The following is a 15,225-nucleotide window of genomic DNA, read 5'->3' on the forward strand; positions in this document are numbered from 1 at the left end:
TGTCTGATTATGAACCATCCCATCAAGTTTGAGATTTCTAGAGATTCAAGATTTTTTATTTCTAAAATGTCACTACCAAACAAAAATATGTACGGATAGATGAACATATCACATCTTCTTATGAAATCAGAAAATAACCCCAGTTAAACCAAGTAAAGCTAGCAGTTTCTGAATCATAGACTGAGATACATTTAACTAAACACTTACACTTCACTGATACGCTTCTGCTTGAACATTTAACACTGGTCTGAAATGGACGGCAGTTTTATTTGACATTCAAAAGAATCTGCCCAAAGGTCCACAACAACAGCAACAACATTATCAAACCTCATCACAGTGTATGACCAAGAAAGTGGTTATGTAGCTAACATTGAGATCCCATCTCTTTACTGTATTATTATTACTGTACTATTATTTACTGTAATATTTTCTTTTAACAATCAAAACTGAGTCAAACCATTAAAACTGTGTTATCATTCATGTATTAATCCAAGATTTATTTAGTGAATATTATCTTTTTAAATATTAGACATGGACAAATCCAACCACTGTCAACTGTAGATTCTCAATGTAATGCTTTAGAAATAAACGTTATTGACATTTTATCAGTTAAAATAGCAGCGTTTGAAACCACAAACATTTTTGAAGGTAGGACTGAACTATAACCACAGTTATGGATGTTCAACATCGATGAAGATCTAAACCTCAAAACCACAAACAAGACTCTAAAGCAACAGCATAAGCATTTTACAAGGCACAAAACTACTTTTTTCTTAATCACTTTTACAAACAACTATAAACCTAGCAGTCTTCCCCCATAGTGACATTCTGAATGAGAATAACTGAAATCTGAACAAATGAAACTCTTTGGAACTGCAGTGAAAAACATCTTCATGGTTGCCACAACTGAATCTACAACTTTATATCATCGTGGCAGAATGAAGCTCTACTGGTCTTCCTGAAAGGGGTAGCTGAGAGCTGGAGGGAAAACCTGGCTCCTGGACTGCTCATCCAGCAGAACCAAATCGTCAGCGTCTCGTCCTCTGAATCTGCGGCGGCAAACTTTCACTGTCACTTTTTGCCCTTGAAACACTTTGAGTGCTTCTTTGGAGGCCATTGCCCTGGCGGCAACCTCATCACGCCCGTAGCCCGTACCCATGTAGACGGTGCAGCAGCGCAGTTCACAAACCTGTCCTTCTTTCTGGGTACGCCCCGTAGGCAGGTCAGGAATGTCTTTGAGTGGAACAAACACACAGGTAAGACTGGCCTTGCATGACTCCACACAACTGCGCAAGATTTCAAAGTGTTCCAGGTTTGGGCCAAAGCCACCAGCAGACACAAGCTTCCAAGCAACTGCCTTATAGAGTCGATTAAAAAAGGGCTGGTGTTCTGCAGGAGCCCCCGGCGGAGGGCCCGATTTCAGAGCACTGGCAGCTGGACGCCCAACACTCTTCGCATGAGCTTTAACATCTGTATCACTGGGTTTAGCTTTCTTACTCTGGTAATCAGCTTCCACTGCTACAAAATATAGTTAAAGAGATCAGTGTAAATCAGTGATCAAATCATTCTCTATTACTACAATAAAATCATACTGGGATCAGTAAGATCCCATTTGAAAGAAATTAATACTTTTATTCAGCAAGGACACATTAAACAGATCAAAAGTGAAAGTGAAAACATTCAGATTGTTAAAATATCACAGCTTCCACAAAAATATAAAGCAGCAACATTCGTTTTCAACATTCATAATAAAAAATGTTTTCTTGAGCAGCATGTCGGCCTATTAGAATGATTTCTGAAGGATCATGCAAAACTGAAGACTGGAGTAATGGCTGCTGAAAATTAAGTTTTACCATCACAGGAATAAATTACATTTGAAAATATATTCAACTGGAAAACAGTTATTTTAAATTGTAATAATATTCCACAATATTACTGTTTTTACTGTATTTTTGATGAATATATTTATTTTAAAAGCATTAAAAAGCTTACCAACTCCAAATGTATGAGCAGCGGTATATATTAATTCAATGACACACATTTACCTGAAGCTGCAGGTCTTTTTGTTTTCCCCATGATTTCATCTCTAGTCTTTCTCACAGGGGCCTCAGTCACAGTGATTCCTTCTGCCATCTCATTTACCTTGTCCATTACAGGCTGTGGATATCTGCATTAGGGTCAGTGACAAATAAGAGAGTTCTCAGTAAAAAAAAGGAAAAATCTTAAAAAAATAAATTAAAATCTAGTCTAAAACATGTGCCAAGTTATTAAAAAAGTATCCGAAATGTGGTGTGACTATTATTTGATGAACATTTTTCAAATATTAATATACTAATAACAAATAAAACTGCTTTTCCCCAAAAATAATAAAAGAGTGTGTCAAACTAGTACTTGTTTAATCTTTATGATATCAGGAGAGTTTTATGACCTTTACATTTTCTATTTTATGTGACTCCAAAAAACATACACATACTGATTCTTGAGACATGGGACATGTCCAACAACTGTAACTGCTATTAGGTTTAAAAATGAATATATTTTCAGTTGTAAATGTTATGAGGGATAAATAATAGAATTTATTTCACACAATTATCCCCTTAAATTTAATTGTATCATTATTATATAAAATCTATGACACATTGCCTTCTCACTAAATCAAAAAGAGAAGGGAAGGGTTCAATCGTCCATATGCTATAAAATGCATAGAAATGTTTTTTTAATGATGAAAAAGAGCTTGTTTTGTGAAAAGTAACACTTAATAATATCTTATATCAAAGCAAGTTTGTTTTCCAATGACGTGTGTTTCATAAGATTTCAAAGTTGTTTGTTTTTGTCAACAATGTCAGACATTCATTAAAATGTAAACACAAATCTGTGTATATCAGGGGCAGCTGTCACTCTAAAGGACCCCCTTGCCACATTCCACCTCTGCAGAGCTCATCGATGTCAGACAGGCTCTGGCAAGTTTGATAGTTTTAGTATATTTTTAATCCTAATGTTAATATTTTCTGTCACAACCATATGTGAACACCAGGAAATTATTTGAAATGTTTAGATCATTTTATTCTCCTGAAGCAGGTTCTATTAGCTTCTAACATACAGAGAAAACTAAATGGCTATTACATGAACTCCATTTGTTTTGTGAAAGAAATGTCAAATTTGTCCGATTTTCTGATTGTCTGATGGTGGTGACGGGCCAATGATGATGAGTTGATATTCAATGTGAAGTCATCATATTTTTGTGGTTTTCAAGTCATTTTTAATTATATTAAATATAAAATTGTGTTTAATTTTTCTAAAAATGTGTAAATACTAAACATGTGACCTGACAGCATGTATTGCTTTTGTGGACTGACAGTCATCACTTCTAACAGAGTCAGGGTTGAGGGAACATAAGATTCAGGGAACATGAGGCTGAGGGAACACAAAACACTAGATAAAACATATATAGTCATAATACAGTTTGTTTGTATTCTGATAATATGTGTTCTGATCATTTTTGGATCATTTGTTAAGATATGGTGAATGTAAATGGATAGAGGTAACAACTTTTTTATTTGTTCATATAACTGTTTTCAAAAGTTACCTCGTTACTATAGCAGATGCACAGCATACTGTTCTGAGATCATTTGTGTTCCAGTGATATATCAAAATACTTAAATGTGAATCTTGAATAATAGCTTTATAAACAATAACATACTCACTGTTTGTTGTATTTGTTTTAATACAGTAATTGATTTATTCAATGTATCTGATTCAGGTTGTCGTCACCATCGTCAGATGAATATTTTGATATTTCATTATGATATTTTAAATTTGTTGAGAAATTGTTGGTCACATATGAAAATGTAATCTGTCTGCTAACATGAGAATGTGTTTTGAAATGTTACAAACATCTTGATTGCTTGATCGCAAAGTAAGTGATGGTAAGGTAAAAAGCACATTTTGAAAAAAAGAGAAAAGTTAGCTAAATTGAATCAAAGCATAGCTTAGTACATATAAGATACATAAATGTAGTTTCATTTGTCTGAGTACAAGGTTTTAATATGGCACCCTGTTTTGTTTTGATACTACAATAGTATAGTATGCATTGTACACTACCTTTCAAAATTGCGGGGTCAGAAAGATTCATAAGTCTCTTATTGTCAAATATTTTGTAACATTATAAAATACTTTGCGTTTTTTGCTAAATAAAAGTATTGATTTCTTAAAAAAAAAAAAAGATTCATTGACCCACTAACAACTGAAATTAGAAATGCATTTTGTGCTTGTGAAAAAAAAAAAAAAAAATCCAAAAATGACAATTACCGACAGCCCAAAAACACGTGGTTGGCCCAAACCATGGACAGAGACAGAAGTTTGTCCAAACTAGAACTTGGGATCCCAGGTTGGATGGAAGGAAAGACCTCCATATTGCGCAGGACAAACTCTCTTCTAGCATGCCACTGTTTGTTTGTCTCACAGGGTCCTCTTAAAGACTGCAGCCAGTTCTCCAGATGCGGATTCTGACTGAGGAACTCAGAGACGATATCTCCTCCTCTCTCCGCCGCCATCACTGTAAACAAGCAACACAACCCAAAGTTAGTTTGAGAAGCCCATAACACCGCAGCTTCGGGGCCTGAGGGCTGTAATTCTATGCATGTTTCCCAGCGACAGACAAACAAACAGTTCAACAGCAGTAGGCAAGATATTAATGACTGACCCGTTTACACATAAACAGAAGCATGTAAGTTATTTTAATTTGACATTAGCGCTCTCAGTAGTGATTTAGGCTTGTTTTCATTCGAGTTCGGACAGATTATTACTATAAATTATCACGTTATAATTACCAAAGCATTTTAGTACTACATTAAAATGACCACTTTGCTCACCCTGCAGGGATTTACATAACTCTAATCTCAACTTCATTGAGCTCAATCAGTCGTTATAAGTGCAATCAAAATATGTCATACAAATTAAACAAAACACACCACAAACTCCTCAACAGATGGCTAAGAGAAAGTAGGTCCTGTTTACCTCTAAATATCTTCTCTGTAGATGAGTCCTCATCAGCTGTATGTGGTAAAAAATAAAATATATGATATTAAATGTGAGTGAAGTGGAGCAGGCTGAACACTTCCGCTGTCGCGCTCGGGATCTGCGTCATCAACATGCGACCGGGGTTTTGGCGGTGCGAAAATAGTCATGATGAGCACTTACCTTTATTTTTATGATCGTGTGTTTCATTTGGATACGTTATCTGACTAACAGCACTGATAAAATGATCCATGAGCTGCTGCTGGCCCTGAGTGGATATCCTGGGACGATATTTACTTGGAATAAACGCAATGGATTGCAGGTATTGTGTGTAATTTACTCTGTCAGTGATGCATCTAACGTTAATAATGTTTGTGTGTATACCTGTATAACAGACTAGATAAATTGCAATTATGGCTGTACGGAAGAACGACAATAATGTTTATCTAACATGCACTATTTTTATTTTATTAATACATTTATATGTAGATTTATTTTAAAACCCCCTACTGTGGCAGTGATAGTTACATGGTAACGTACTTAAGAGAATACCATGATATAACAATGCATAAAAGGTGCATACCAAAATGCATGCCCAAAAACCGATACTTTCAAAAAAAAAAAAAAAACCACCATGTCCATGAAAATAATACTGTGGTACTATGTTAGTGGTGGTATGTCAGTATAATGAGAATCAAGTGTTGCTGATCACAGGTGTCCCAGGACCTTCCGTTCCTCCACCCCAGTGAAACCAGTGTCCTCAACCGGCTCTGTAAAATGGGCACTGACTATGTGCGCTTCACAGAGTTCATAGAGCAACACACGGGTCATGTCCACCAACAGGTAATCTGAGTGTATTCTGCATGCATTGTGTGTGAAGGACGTGATCAGATCAAGTCTTCTTCATGTCTCACAGGAGCATTGCTCCAGCCAGCCGAGTCAGACTGGGCTTCATGGCATTTACCTGCGGGCGTTCTGCACCGGGCTCAACTCTATGCTGCAGCCCTATCGGCAGGCTTTATTGGACCTTGAAAAAGAGGTTTTACATTTGAAGTCCTTGTGGTGCTTTTATGGCCAAATTCTAAGATTATAGTAAACATTTTAAATATTTAAAAACTTTACATTTTCCCTACAGTTTCTTGGTGATCCACACCTCTCCATTTCTCATGTAAACTACATGCTGGAACAGGTAAATCAAACTGTTAATAAGTTTCACCTATACATCCATTCCACTGAATTATCTAATTGATCTATTTACCCTACTGTTTAAAAGTTTGGGACCAGTCATTTTTTAAGAAATTAATGCTATTATTCAGCAAGAATGCATTAAATTGATCAAAAGTCACACTTATAATGTTACATAAGATTTTTATTTGATTTTTTAAATACCACAGTTTCCAAAATACTGTAAAGCAGCTCAACTGTTTTCAACATTGATAATAATAAGAAATGTTTCTTAAAGTGCCAAATCAGCATAATATAATGATTTCTAATTTAGAATGATTTTTTTATGACTTCGCTGAAGACTGGAATGATGAGCAGCTTTGCCATCACAGGAAAAAAATGTTTTTAAAAATATTAAAATAGAAAAACGGTTATTTTAAATTGTAATAACCTGCAATACGTTTTCTCTTTGATTTTTTTTTTTTTTTTTTTTGATGAATAAAAAGTTAAAAAGAACAGCATTTATTCAAAATAGAATCTTTTCTATTCTAACTATATAAGTCTTTATCACTTTTTATCCATCTAACACATCCTTGCTGAATAAAAATATGAATTTCTTTTGAAAAAAGAAAGAAAAAAATTTACTGACCTCAAACTTTTGAATAGTAGTGTATATTTTAACACACAATTTCTATTTTGAATAAACACTGTTCTTTTTTAACTTTTTATTTATAAAAGAATCCTGAAAAAAGTATCACAGGTCCCAAAATATATTAAGCAGCACAACTGTTTCCAACATTGATTGTAAATCGGCATTTTAGAGTGATTTTTGAAGGATCATTTGACACTGAAGACTTAAGTAATGATGCTTAAAATTCAGCTTTGATCACAGGAATAAATTATATTTTAAAGTATATTAAAATAGAAAACTGTTGTTTTAAATTGCAATAATATATAGCCTTTATGAGCATAAGAAACTTATTTGAACATTACAAATCTTTACTGATCCCAAACTTTTAAATGGCAGTGTAAGTCTCAGATTTTTCATATGTATGCATATTCTGTATATGACTAACTTGCAGTTTATTCTGTTGTTTAGTTTCAGCTTCTCTTCCCCTCTGTGATGGTTGTTGTGGAGACGATCAAGTCTCAGAAGGTCAGTAGCTTGACGGGTGCCACTGGTTTGCAGTAAATGATTAGAAGAGTGCATGGTTGAAAATAATAACCTTTCTGAAACTTTCTTGTGTCAACAGATTCATGGCTGCCAGATCCTAGAGACTGTGTACAAGCACAGCTGTGGAGGACTGCCTCCTGTCAGGATGGCCTTAGAGAAGTGAGCTCTCAAAAACCCAACTAAAAACCACTAATACACATGGCGGTCGAACGTAAGACACAGAATTCTATTTTTGCTGCTCTAATGGTAGTGTCTGTTTTGCAGGATTCTTGCAGTCTGCCATGGCGTGATGTATAAGCAGCTGGCTGCGTGGATGCTGTATGGGTTGCTGCTGGATCAGAGTGAGGAGTTCTTTGTCAAGCAAGGCCCCAGCGCGGGCGGAGCCACAGCTGCACAGGAGGAAGAGGAGGAGGACCTGGGTATCGGAGGGCTGAGTGGGAAACAGCTCCGTGAGCTCCAGGATTTGGTGAGCAACTAAATATCTAAAGTTCGGTGTTTCAGGGCAGGCTGGATCTTGTGTCTGGAGTGATTTCTTAGTCTCTTAATGTATAAATGTGTATGTGTATATGTAAACAAGGAGGTCCAAGGCTCAACAATAAAGTTTTTTTAATTTATTTATTTATTTATTTTTCAACCAGCCCAGTAGTTTAAATTTTTCACTTGCCCTGTGAATATTTTCAATGGCTGTAACACAACGATGGATTTTATCTTTTTTTTTTTTTTTTTTTTTTAGAAATAAATACATATTATCATTTTATTTCATTTTTTTTTTATCTCTACAAAAACCCTGTAAATTATACAACCATAATCTAACTTCATAAATTCATCAACAAACTTTTTCTGGATGCAAAATATTGCTGATTTGTTTAAAGTTCATTATAAATGCTGAAGTTTTCAAGGCCTAAAAATATATGAAATAAAACCAATTTACACTTTCAGAATGCCTCCAAAAATAAATAGGTCTGTAGCAAAACTTCTACTATAATGATCAGTTTTTATCTCAGCAATGTAATTTTATATATTTTACTTTATATTTATATTTAGTTTTCTTTAATAATGTTTTACAAAAAAAAAAACAGCAAAACACATAATAACAAAACAACTATAATTAACATTATATATTCCATAAATTCATCACCATACTTTTTCTGAATGCAAAATAACTACATAAAAAAAGTAAATAAATACACAGCTGCCTTTGAATGGCCATCAATGGAGAAAGCGGAATGGTGTAGTCACATACCAGAGAATGATAAACAGCCAAACTCTGTCTGCTTGTACATTCATTGAAATTTGGCAGGTTACTTCCGTTACTGGCTGAATTATTATCATAATGTATCCATTTTCTAGGTTTAAATTGTCTTCTGTTGGTTACTGTTCCTCTATAGAGACTGATTGAGGAAGAGAACATGCTCGCTCCATCCCTGCAGCAGTTCTCCTTGCGTGTGGAGATGCTTCCCTCATACATACCTGTTCGAGTAGCTGAAAAAATCCTCTTTGTTGGGGAGTCGGTGCAAATGTTTGAAAATCACAACCAGAGCCCATCCCGAGCTGGTGAGTGGAAGAGCATTGTTTAGGTGTGTTGTGATGGTTTTGTTTTGTAACGCTGCCCTCATGTGGTTGCTCAGGGTCTATACTGAAGCACCAGGAGGACATGTTTGCAGCAGAGCTCCACAGACTCAAACAGCAGCCTCTCTTTAGTCTGGTGGACTTTGAGAATCTTGTGGATGGCATTCGGAGCACCGTTGCTGAGGTTTGTCCTGTAACTCAATTGGTATTCAAAGGTGAATCCCACGAAACATGTCTCAAACATGTATGGGTCATTTTTGAAAAGATGAAGCCATTAAGATTTTTGACATTGTAAAATTATTTTCATGAATAAGATCCCCTATTGTGTCCCCTATTCATATTACTGTAATGTGAAATTTAAAAAAAAAGACACTTTACAAAAAGGTCCCATTAGTTAACATTAGTATTTATTTATTTACAGCGTTTATGAATCTTTGTTAACATTAGTTTGTAAAAAATAGAACTGTTCACTGTTAGGTCTTGATAGCTCAGATTCATTGAACAATATTAATAGATTAAACGTATGATTTTAATAATGTATTAAAGGGATAGTTCACCCAAAAACCTAACCCCTCCACTTCCAAACCTGGGGGCTATTCCATAAAAGACGCTAAGAAAAGCGGGGATTAAAGTCCAAAACCTGACTTGAACTAACCTAACAAATCAATCGGGACTAAAGCGGTTCCATAAACGACAATTCAAGTTCACGCAATCTGACTAATGCTATCCAGGTTCAGTGAGTCAGGATAATGTGACGTACACGCTTATTCTGAAGCAGCCCTTAATGTCGATCATGGATCAAATCGATCCACCATAGCAAACAGCGAATATTTGTGCTGTTTAACGCATTTGAAACATTGTGTTTTCCTCGGTGCATAACTGATACGTCACAAGTATATTTTTTACATCTGTAAATGTCAGAAAGCCATGCAAATATATCCATTTAGCTGTCAGGAGTGGGCGGGGCTTATGCGAGAGAACGAGCGCTGCGGCGCGCATGCGCGCTACACAGACAGAGCAGAATAGAATACTAGCGCAAGAATTCTGAATAAAATATACATTCTGCTAAAATATTTGTTGTTGGACATTAAATGTGACACAGAATTTTACTACATATAAGTGTATTTTTATGATAGCAGCAACTGTTAATCACTAGCTCAAATGAGTTAAATGTGTGTTCCTCTTATCAGTTAAAATGTACTCTGATTTCTATTATAAATTTACATTTTTAATTCAGTGATTTTAACTTTTGATTGTGTTTTTATGCTTTAATGCTTTAAAGAGCCATTTTAGATTGTAATGTTTTAATGTTCTAATAACCATAAAAGGTACAGCTGTCATATATACTAGAAACTGCTGATCAACTGCATGCACAAGTAGCAACTATGTTAAAATGTCATTCGCCTACATTTTCGGCACAATACATTAAATACAGTTGGTTGTAGCCTATTTTTTATTTATTGGATTATTTAAGGTGTATTTTCTGTATACTTTTATTTTTGGACCGATAATAAATTAAACTGACTGTATGTGAGAGAGTCAGTGGTAATATGGATGCGTTCCTATTGGTCAGAGTTAGAGGAGCTCAGCTTAGCCTGACAGTTAGCCTGCTCCAGACGAGGTTAGTTTGCCAGCATAAGTTGCCAGGGTAACTGAGTTTGAACTTTTTTAAGTTTGATTTATGAAACCGAATCTACCAAAAATAAGCCTGACTAACCGAAATAAGCCTGGCTTATACTCTAATCTTGGTTTATGGAACAGCCCCCTGTATGAGTTTCTTTCCTCTGTTGAACACAAAAGAAGATATTTTGAAGAATGTTGGTAACCAAACAGTTCATGGTAGCCACTGACTTCTATAGTTTTTTTTCCATACTTAATAATTGATTAAATTAACATGAACAAATATTAATAAATGCTTTAATGTTTAATGTGAGCATATGGATCATTATTGTAAAGTGTTAACAGAAACCATTTAAAATGTTGTGAAATAGTGTCTTGTATTATATTGGTAATGAGAATTTAAAAGATAAGATCAATGGCAGGGCTTCCACAATCATGGAAAATGTGGAAATGTCAGGAATAAATAGTATTCTGATTTCACTACTGGAAAGCCCATGGAAATTTATAAAATCTCAAAAAGATCAAGGAAAAAATGTAAAAGTAGAGGATTTTTTTATGGAAATATATATACTTTTTTTTCAAGCTAAAATATGTGCATGTTTTCATGAGATTCGCCCACACTAACAGCACAACCAGAAGTCTAGATGCAATGGTGTTTGTGTTTTTTTTTTTTTCCTGCAGCACTTATGGACTTTGATGGTTGAAGAATCTGATCTTTTGGGGCAGCTGAAGGTAAATAAAGAGCAGTTTGTTGATGACATGCTTTTGCTTTCACAATGAATGTTTCGTTGTTGTTTTAGATCATAAAGGACTTCTACTTGTTGGGGCGAGGTGAACTGTACCAGGTCTTCATTGACCTTGCTCAACATATGCTGAAAACTCCACCATCTGCCGTTACTGAACATGGTATTAAGAGACTTTTCTCTTCAAATCCTTTTCAAATTCTTCTTTCCTCTTCATAATCTCTCTGAATTTGCTCCATTTGTTTCAGATGTCAATGTGGCATTTCAGCAAGCAGCTCATAAAGTGCTGCTAGACGATGATAATCTTTTGCCCCTCCTGCATCTCACCATAGACTACCAAGGGAAAGAAAGCAAAGGTGTTGCATGCTGAATAGCATTTTTATCCTTCACCAACCTTTTCCACTTATTGAATACTTCATAGAATTGGATAATTATGCTTGCAGAGGCTTCTGGGAATCGAGAGGGCACCACTCCACCACAGGAGACTTCTCCTCGTGAGGCTCCTCCTACTGGTTGGGCAGCGCTGGGATTGGCTTACAAGGTTCAATGGCCCCTGCATATTCTTTTCACTCCTGCTGTGTTGGAGAAGTAGGTCATTGTTTTATATTGGCAATTTAATAAACAGTATGAACACCAGCAAAGCAGCTTATTCGAAGTGAACCCTTTCTTGATTTAGGTATAACGTAGTGTTCCGTTACCTGCTGAGTGTGCGTCGAGTCCAGTCTGAGCTGCAGCACTGCTGGGCCTTGCAGATGCAGCGCAAACATCTCAAATCAAACCAGACGGATGCTGTTAAATGGAGACTCCGCAACCACATGACCTTCCTAGTGGACAACCTTCAGTATTACCTTCAGGTTACAACTTAAATCATCTATTTGGCTGCCTCTCAATTTGCATACTACACACTGAATATATTTTATGCGTTTCCTCTATTGCTCTTCAGGTGGATGTTCTGGAGTCCCAGTTTTCGCAGCTCTTACAACAGATCAACGCCACACGAGACTTTGAGAGCATTCGATTGGCCCATGACCATTTCCTCAGCAATCTCCTTGCACAGTCTTTCATTCTGCTCAAGCCTGTGAGTGTCCATAACAAACCTCTCTTTATGTCAGTAGCCCAGGCTATGTTCTGCTTTTGGTTGAATCTTGCTTCTTTCTCAGGTGTTTCACTGTTTGAATGAGATCCTGGACCTCTGTCACAACTTTTGTTCCTTGGTCAGTCAGAATCTCGGGCCTCTGGATGAAAGAGGAGCAGCCCAGCTGGATATTCTTGTGAAGGTAGCTTTGCTTGTGTGAACTGATTTCGGAATTAAACCAAATGCAAGATTGTATTTATGGAAGCCCATTTCTGCCTCATGGGGGGGGTGTCATGTTTTGGTAAATCAAACTTCATACATAAAAAGTTATGATTAAGACATAAAATTGAGTCATTATCATGACACAATTTTGAATTATGAGTTCATTATGAAAGTAAAAACTGACCAACTAAGTAAAGTCAATTATGACAGTCATAATTATGCTTTAAAAGCCAATATTATGAGAAGTCATGTATGACTTTTTGAAATTAGGAGATACTAAAGTCAAAATTATTACAAGCAGGTTGAATTTGAGATACGACTGTTAATGTCTGTCAATCCATGGCAGTTGAAATTAAGATACTAAAGTCGTAAATTATGGCATTAAATCATAATTATGACATAAAAAAATCAAAATATAGTTTTATGTAATAGTTATGATTTACAAAGTATTCTGATATGAAATGGGCTTCCATAAATAGAATAATTTTAAAATCAAGACTTTTTATGTTAGTACATAATTATAAGGTGTCAAGCAAAAAGGTCAGCTTTTTATCTCAAGATTTACCAAAGTATGATTTTTTTTTTTTTATGTGTGTGTATTACTTCTCAGGGTTTTAGTCGTCAGTCATTCCTGCTCTTCAAGATTCTTTCCAGTGTGCGTAACCACCAGATAAACTCTGACTTGGCACAGCTGCTGTTACGACTCGACTACAACAAATACTACACACAGGCAGGAGGCACGCTGGGAAGGTAGGCATGAGTAATGCTGTGTATTATTGAGCTGATTCATGTAAAAATGGAACTCATGTTGTTATCCTACAGTTTTGGGCTATAATGCAGCGCCTGAAGATCTGAGGCAAAAGTCACACAATGGTGCATTTCAACTTATTGAAGCATGCCTAATACAATAAAAGTGTTGATTTGTATATTTAAATTATTGTAAGACGGGACTCTTGTCATTGCCACAATTTGTGTCCTGCTTTTTCTGCACTCTTATCTCTTAAACCAAGCCATTTTAGAGAAGTAAATCTATTCCTTCAACATGAACACTTAAAATTTGTAAATACCATTATGAAATAAAACAGACAAGTCTGAATCACAATTGTTTTTTTATTTAATAAAAACTATGTACAGTAAAATGCATGCACTAAAACACAGAGGACGTTTAAAAGACACGTGAGAAGACACCAGACGAATGATGGTTTTATGTGGAAGGGTTGTGACAGAATTCAGAGTTGCTGTCATAGCTGAGGCACTTTCCACAGATCAAGCTCTGAATCAGCCACTCGAGAGAGACAACAGGCATGTCCGGGGTCACACGTTTCAGTTCCTCAGATGGACATGCAGATGATGTCACTGCCAGGTCAAACTTCACGTTTGGAATGTCTGTCAAAAATTCACATCACATTATTCCACATGGTTTTCGATTCACTTTGTCACCAGTTATTTGCGCTAGCTCTATATGTTTTTCCATTGAACTAAGTGCATTATTACCCACCAGAAAGGTCTTCGTTTTCTTTATGGTGATGAACTTTTGCTGCACCACCCATGGAAAGCAAAGAGGTCCATAAATCCACACGATCTTCAGATATGAGCACCACCTTCAGGGCTTTGAAAGGGTTACAGCGAGGATGCCTTAGGACAGAGGAAAAAATATGTATTCAAAAAAAAGAGAACTCAAGCTTCCAAGACTTCAGACAGGCAGTAAAAATGTTTTTTGTTGTTGTATTCAACTCAAACTTGTTCTGTTGTTTGTAGTCTCAATTACAATCCAAATCAATTCTATATGTAATAATAATAATGCAGTTTTTGTAACTGCCTTCTCACACTCTCAGTACAATATAAAAGTAAATAAATACTTGTATTAATAACAGCATAAGATTAATTTGAATTTTTAATAATTACTTAAAACAAAGAGTTGGGGGGGATTTCTGATCTAAGTTTTTAAATCTACAGGAAGGTGGTTTGTAATTTAATCAAATTAGATTTTTGGAAATGCGATTTGATCTGAACAGTCAAATTAGGTTATTTTTTTCCTCCTCATTATTTGAGACATGACCAGTGAAATGGCAGTAGTGTCTACAGCACTGTATGAATTCACTTATTTACAATCATGTAACATTCCATTTTTATTTAATGTTGACAGCAGTTCAAAAACGTATTAAAAAAAAACAGTACAGGCTTGAGTCGGTTCTAAAAATGTTCAGTTTTCAGTACTCTCTTTCCACTATGAGTTACTCTCTCAAGTCTCCTGGTATCATGCAGAGGCTGAACTCATTAATACAGCAACTAGTGTAGATACACTGGATGTTTACTACATACAAATGGATTGCTTACTGACAGACAGTCAGTCGTAAAGACTGGATCTGACTTTTTTTTCTCTTAATATTAGATGAGAAAATTAATCATGTCAAAACAAGAGAAGCTCTTACCACTCCACAATGTGTCCCTCTCGCCCCAGACCGGCAGGAAGTAGGTAGTTCCTGTAGTTGAGCAGCTTCTTCTCCTGGCAGCAGTCCCTCACCCACATCTGAGATACACAGGGAACTCCACCTGCCACACACAGCAGGTACTTCCTGGTCCGGCAGTGCTGGTCGGCGATCAGCAAGCTCTGATAGGCTGCTTTACACTGACGATGCAGA

At 35.9% G+C, this 15,225-nt stretch overlaps 3 protein-coding genes across 7 annotated transcripts in view; 1 reads left to right on the forward strand and 2 right to left on the reverse strand.

Moving 5' to 3' along the window:
• On the reverse strand, positions 1-5,147 carry LOC306887223 (protein CDKN2AIP homolog A-like). The gene is made up of 4 exons (XM_079444809.1): positions 5,017-5,147; positions 4,309-4,555; positions 2,046-2,167; positions 1-1,518 (listed from the first exon to the last, which is right to left on the reverse strand). Exons 2-4 carry the CDS (start codon positions 4,551-4,553, stop codon positions 947-949), a joined length of 939 nt encoding a protein of 312 aa, XP_079300935.1. The 5' UTR covers positions 4,554-4,555; positions 5,017-5,147; the 3' UTR covers positions 1-946.
• tubgcp4 (tubulin gamma complex component 4) lies at positions 4,555-13,683 on the forward strand. 2 transcript variants are annotated; one of them, XM_079444789.1, is made up of 19 exons: positions 4,555-4,726; positions 5,251-5,338; positions 5,731-5,859; positions 5,933-6,055; positions 6,152-6,205; positions 7,280-7,336; positions 7,434-7,513; positions 7,619-7,820; positions 8,743-8,908; positions 8,983-9,107; positions 11,225-11,275; positions 11,344-11,449; positions 11,535-11,642; positions 11,730-11,874; positions 11,963-12,140; positions 12,230-12,364; positions 12,447-12,563; positions 13,194-13,333; positions 13,406-13,683. In XM_079444789.1, exons 2-19 carry the CDS (start codon positions 5,261-5,263, stop codon positions 13,416-13,418), a joined length of 2,007 nt encoding a protein of 668 aa, XP_079300915.1. In that variant the 5' UTR covers positions 4,555-4,726; positions 5,251-5,260; the 3' UTR covers positions 13,419-13,683. The 2 variants fall into 2 exon arrangements, with proteins under 2 accessions (XP_079300915.1, XP_079300914.1); XM_079444788.1 differs by lacking the exon at positions 4,555-4,726 and having other exon boundaries at positions 5,124-5,338.
• Positions 13,661-15,225, reverse strand: part of LOC306887185 (TP53-binding protein 1-like) — a 24,372-nt gene continuing 22,807 nt past the window's right edge. For all 4 annotated transcript variants that reach the window (XM_079444752.1, XM_079444751.1, XM_079444754.1 and 1 more), the window contains 3 exons: positions 15,016-15,212; positions 14,082-14,218; positions 13,661-13,969 (listed from right to left, as the gene is read on the reverse strand). In XM_079444752.1, coding sequence (XP_079300878.1) covers positions 13,788-13,969; positions 14,082-14,218; positions 15,016-15,212 — 516 coding nt within the window. In that variant the 3' untranslated portion in view covers positions 13,661-13,787. The remainder of the gene's footprint in view (positions 13,970-14,081; positions 14,219-15,015; positions 15,213-15,225) is intronic.

The sequence above is a fragment of the Barbus barbus genome (genome assembly GCF_936440315.1).
Source record: "Barbus barbus genome assembly, chromosome: 2".
In the NCBI taxonomy this organism is placed as follows: domain Eukaryota; kingdom Metazoa; phylum Chordata; class Actinopteri; order Cypriniformes; family Cyprinidae; genus Barbus; species Barbus barbus.

Bases quoted from the DNA above. Each gene is read 5' to 3' on its own strand.
- tubgcp4 (XM_079444788.1), top strand. From the start codon at position 5,210: ATGATCGTGTGTTTCATTTGGATACGTTATCTGACTAACAGCACTGAT. The intron at 11,450-11,534 runs GTATTAAGAGAC...CATTTGTTTCAG, and splicing joins ATCTGCCGTTACTGAACATG to ATGTCAATGTGGCATTTCAG. The intron at 12,564-13,193 runs GTAGCTTTGCTT...ATTACTTCTCAG, and splicing joins AGCTGGATATTCTTGTGAAG to GGTTTTAGTCGTCAGTCATT.
- LOC306887223 (XM_079444809.1), bottom strand. From the start codon at position 4,553: ATGGCGGCGGAGAGAGGAGGAGATATCGTCTCTGAGTTCCTCAGTCAG. The intron at 2,168-4,308 runs GTAATTGTCATT...ACCCTAATGCAG, and splicing joins CACGTGTTTTTGGGCTGTCG to ATATCCACAGCCTGTAATGG. The intron at 1,519-2,045 runs GTAAATGTGTGT...TATATTTTGTAG, and splicing joins AAAAAGACCTGCAGCTTCAG to CAGTGGAAGCTGATTACCAG.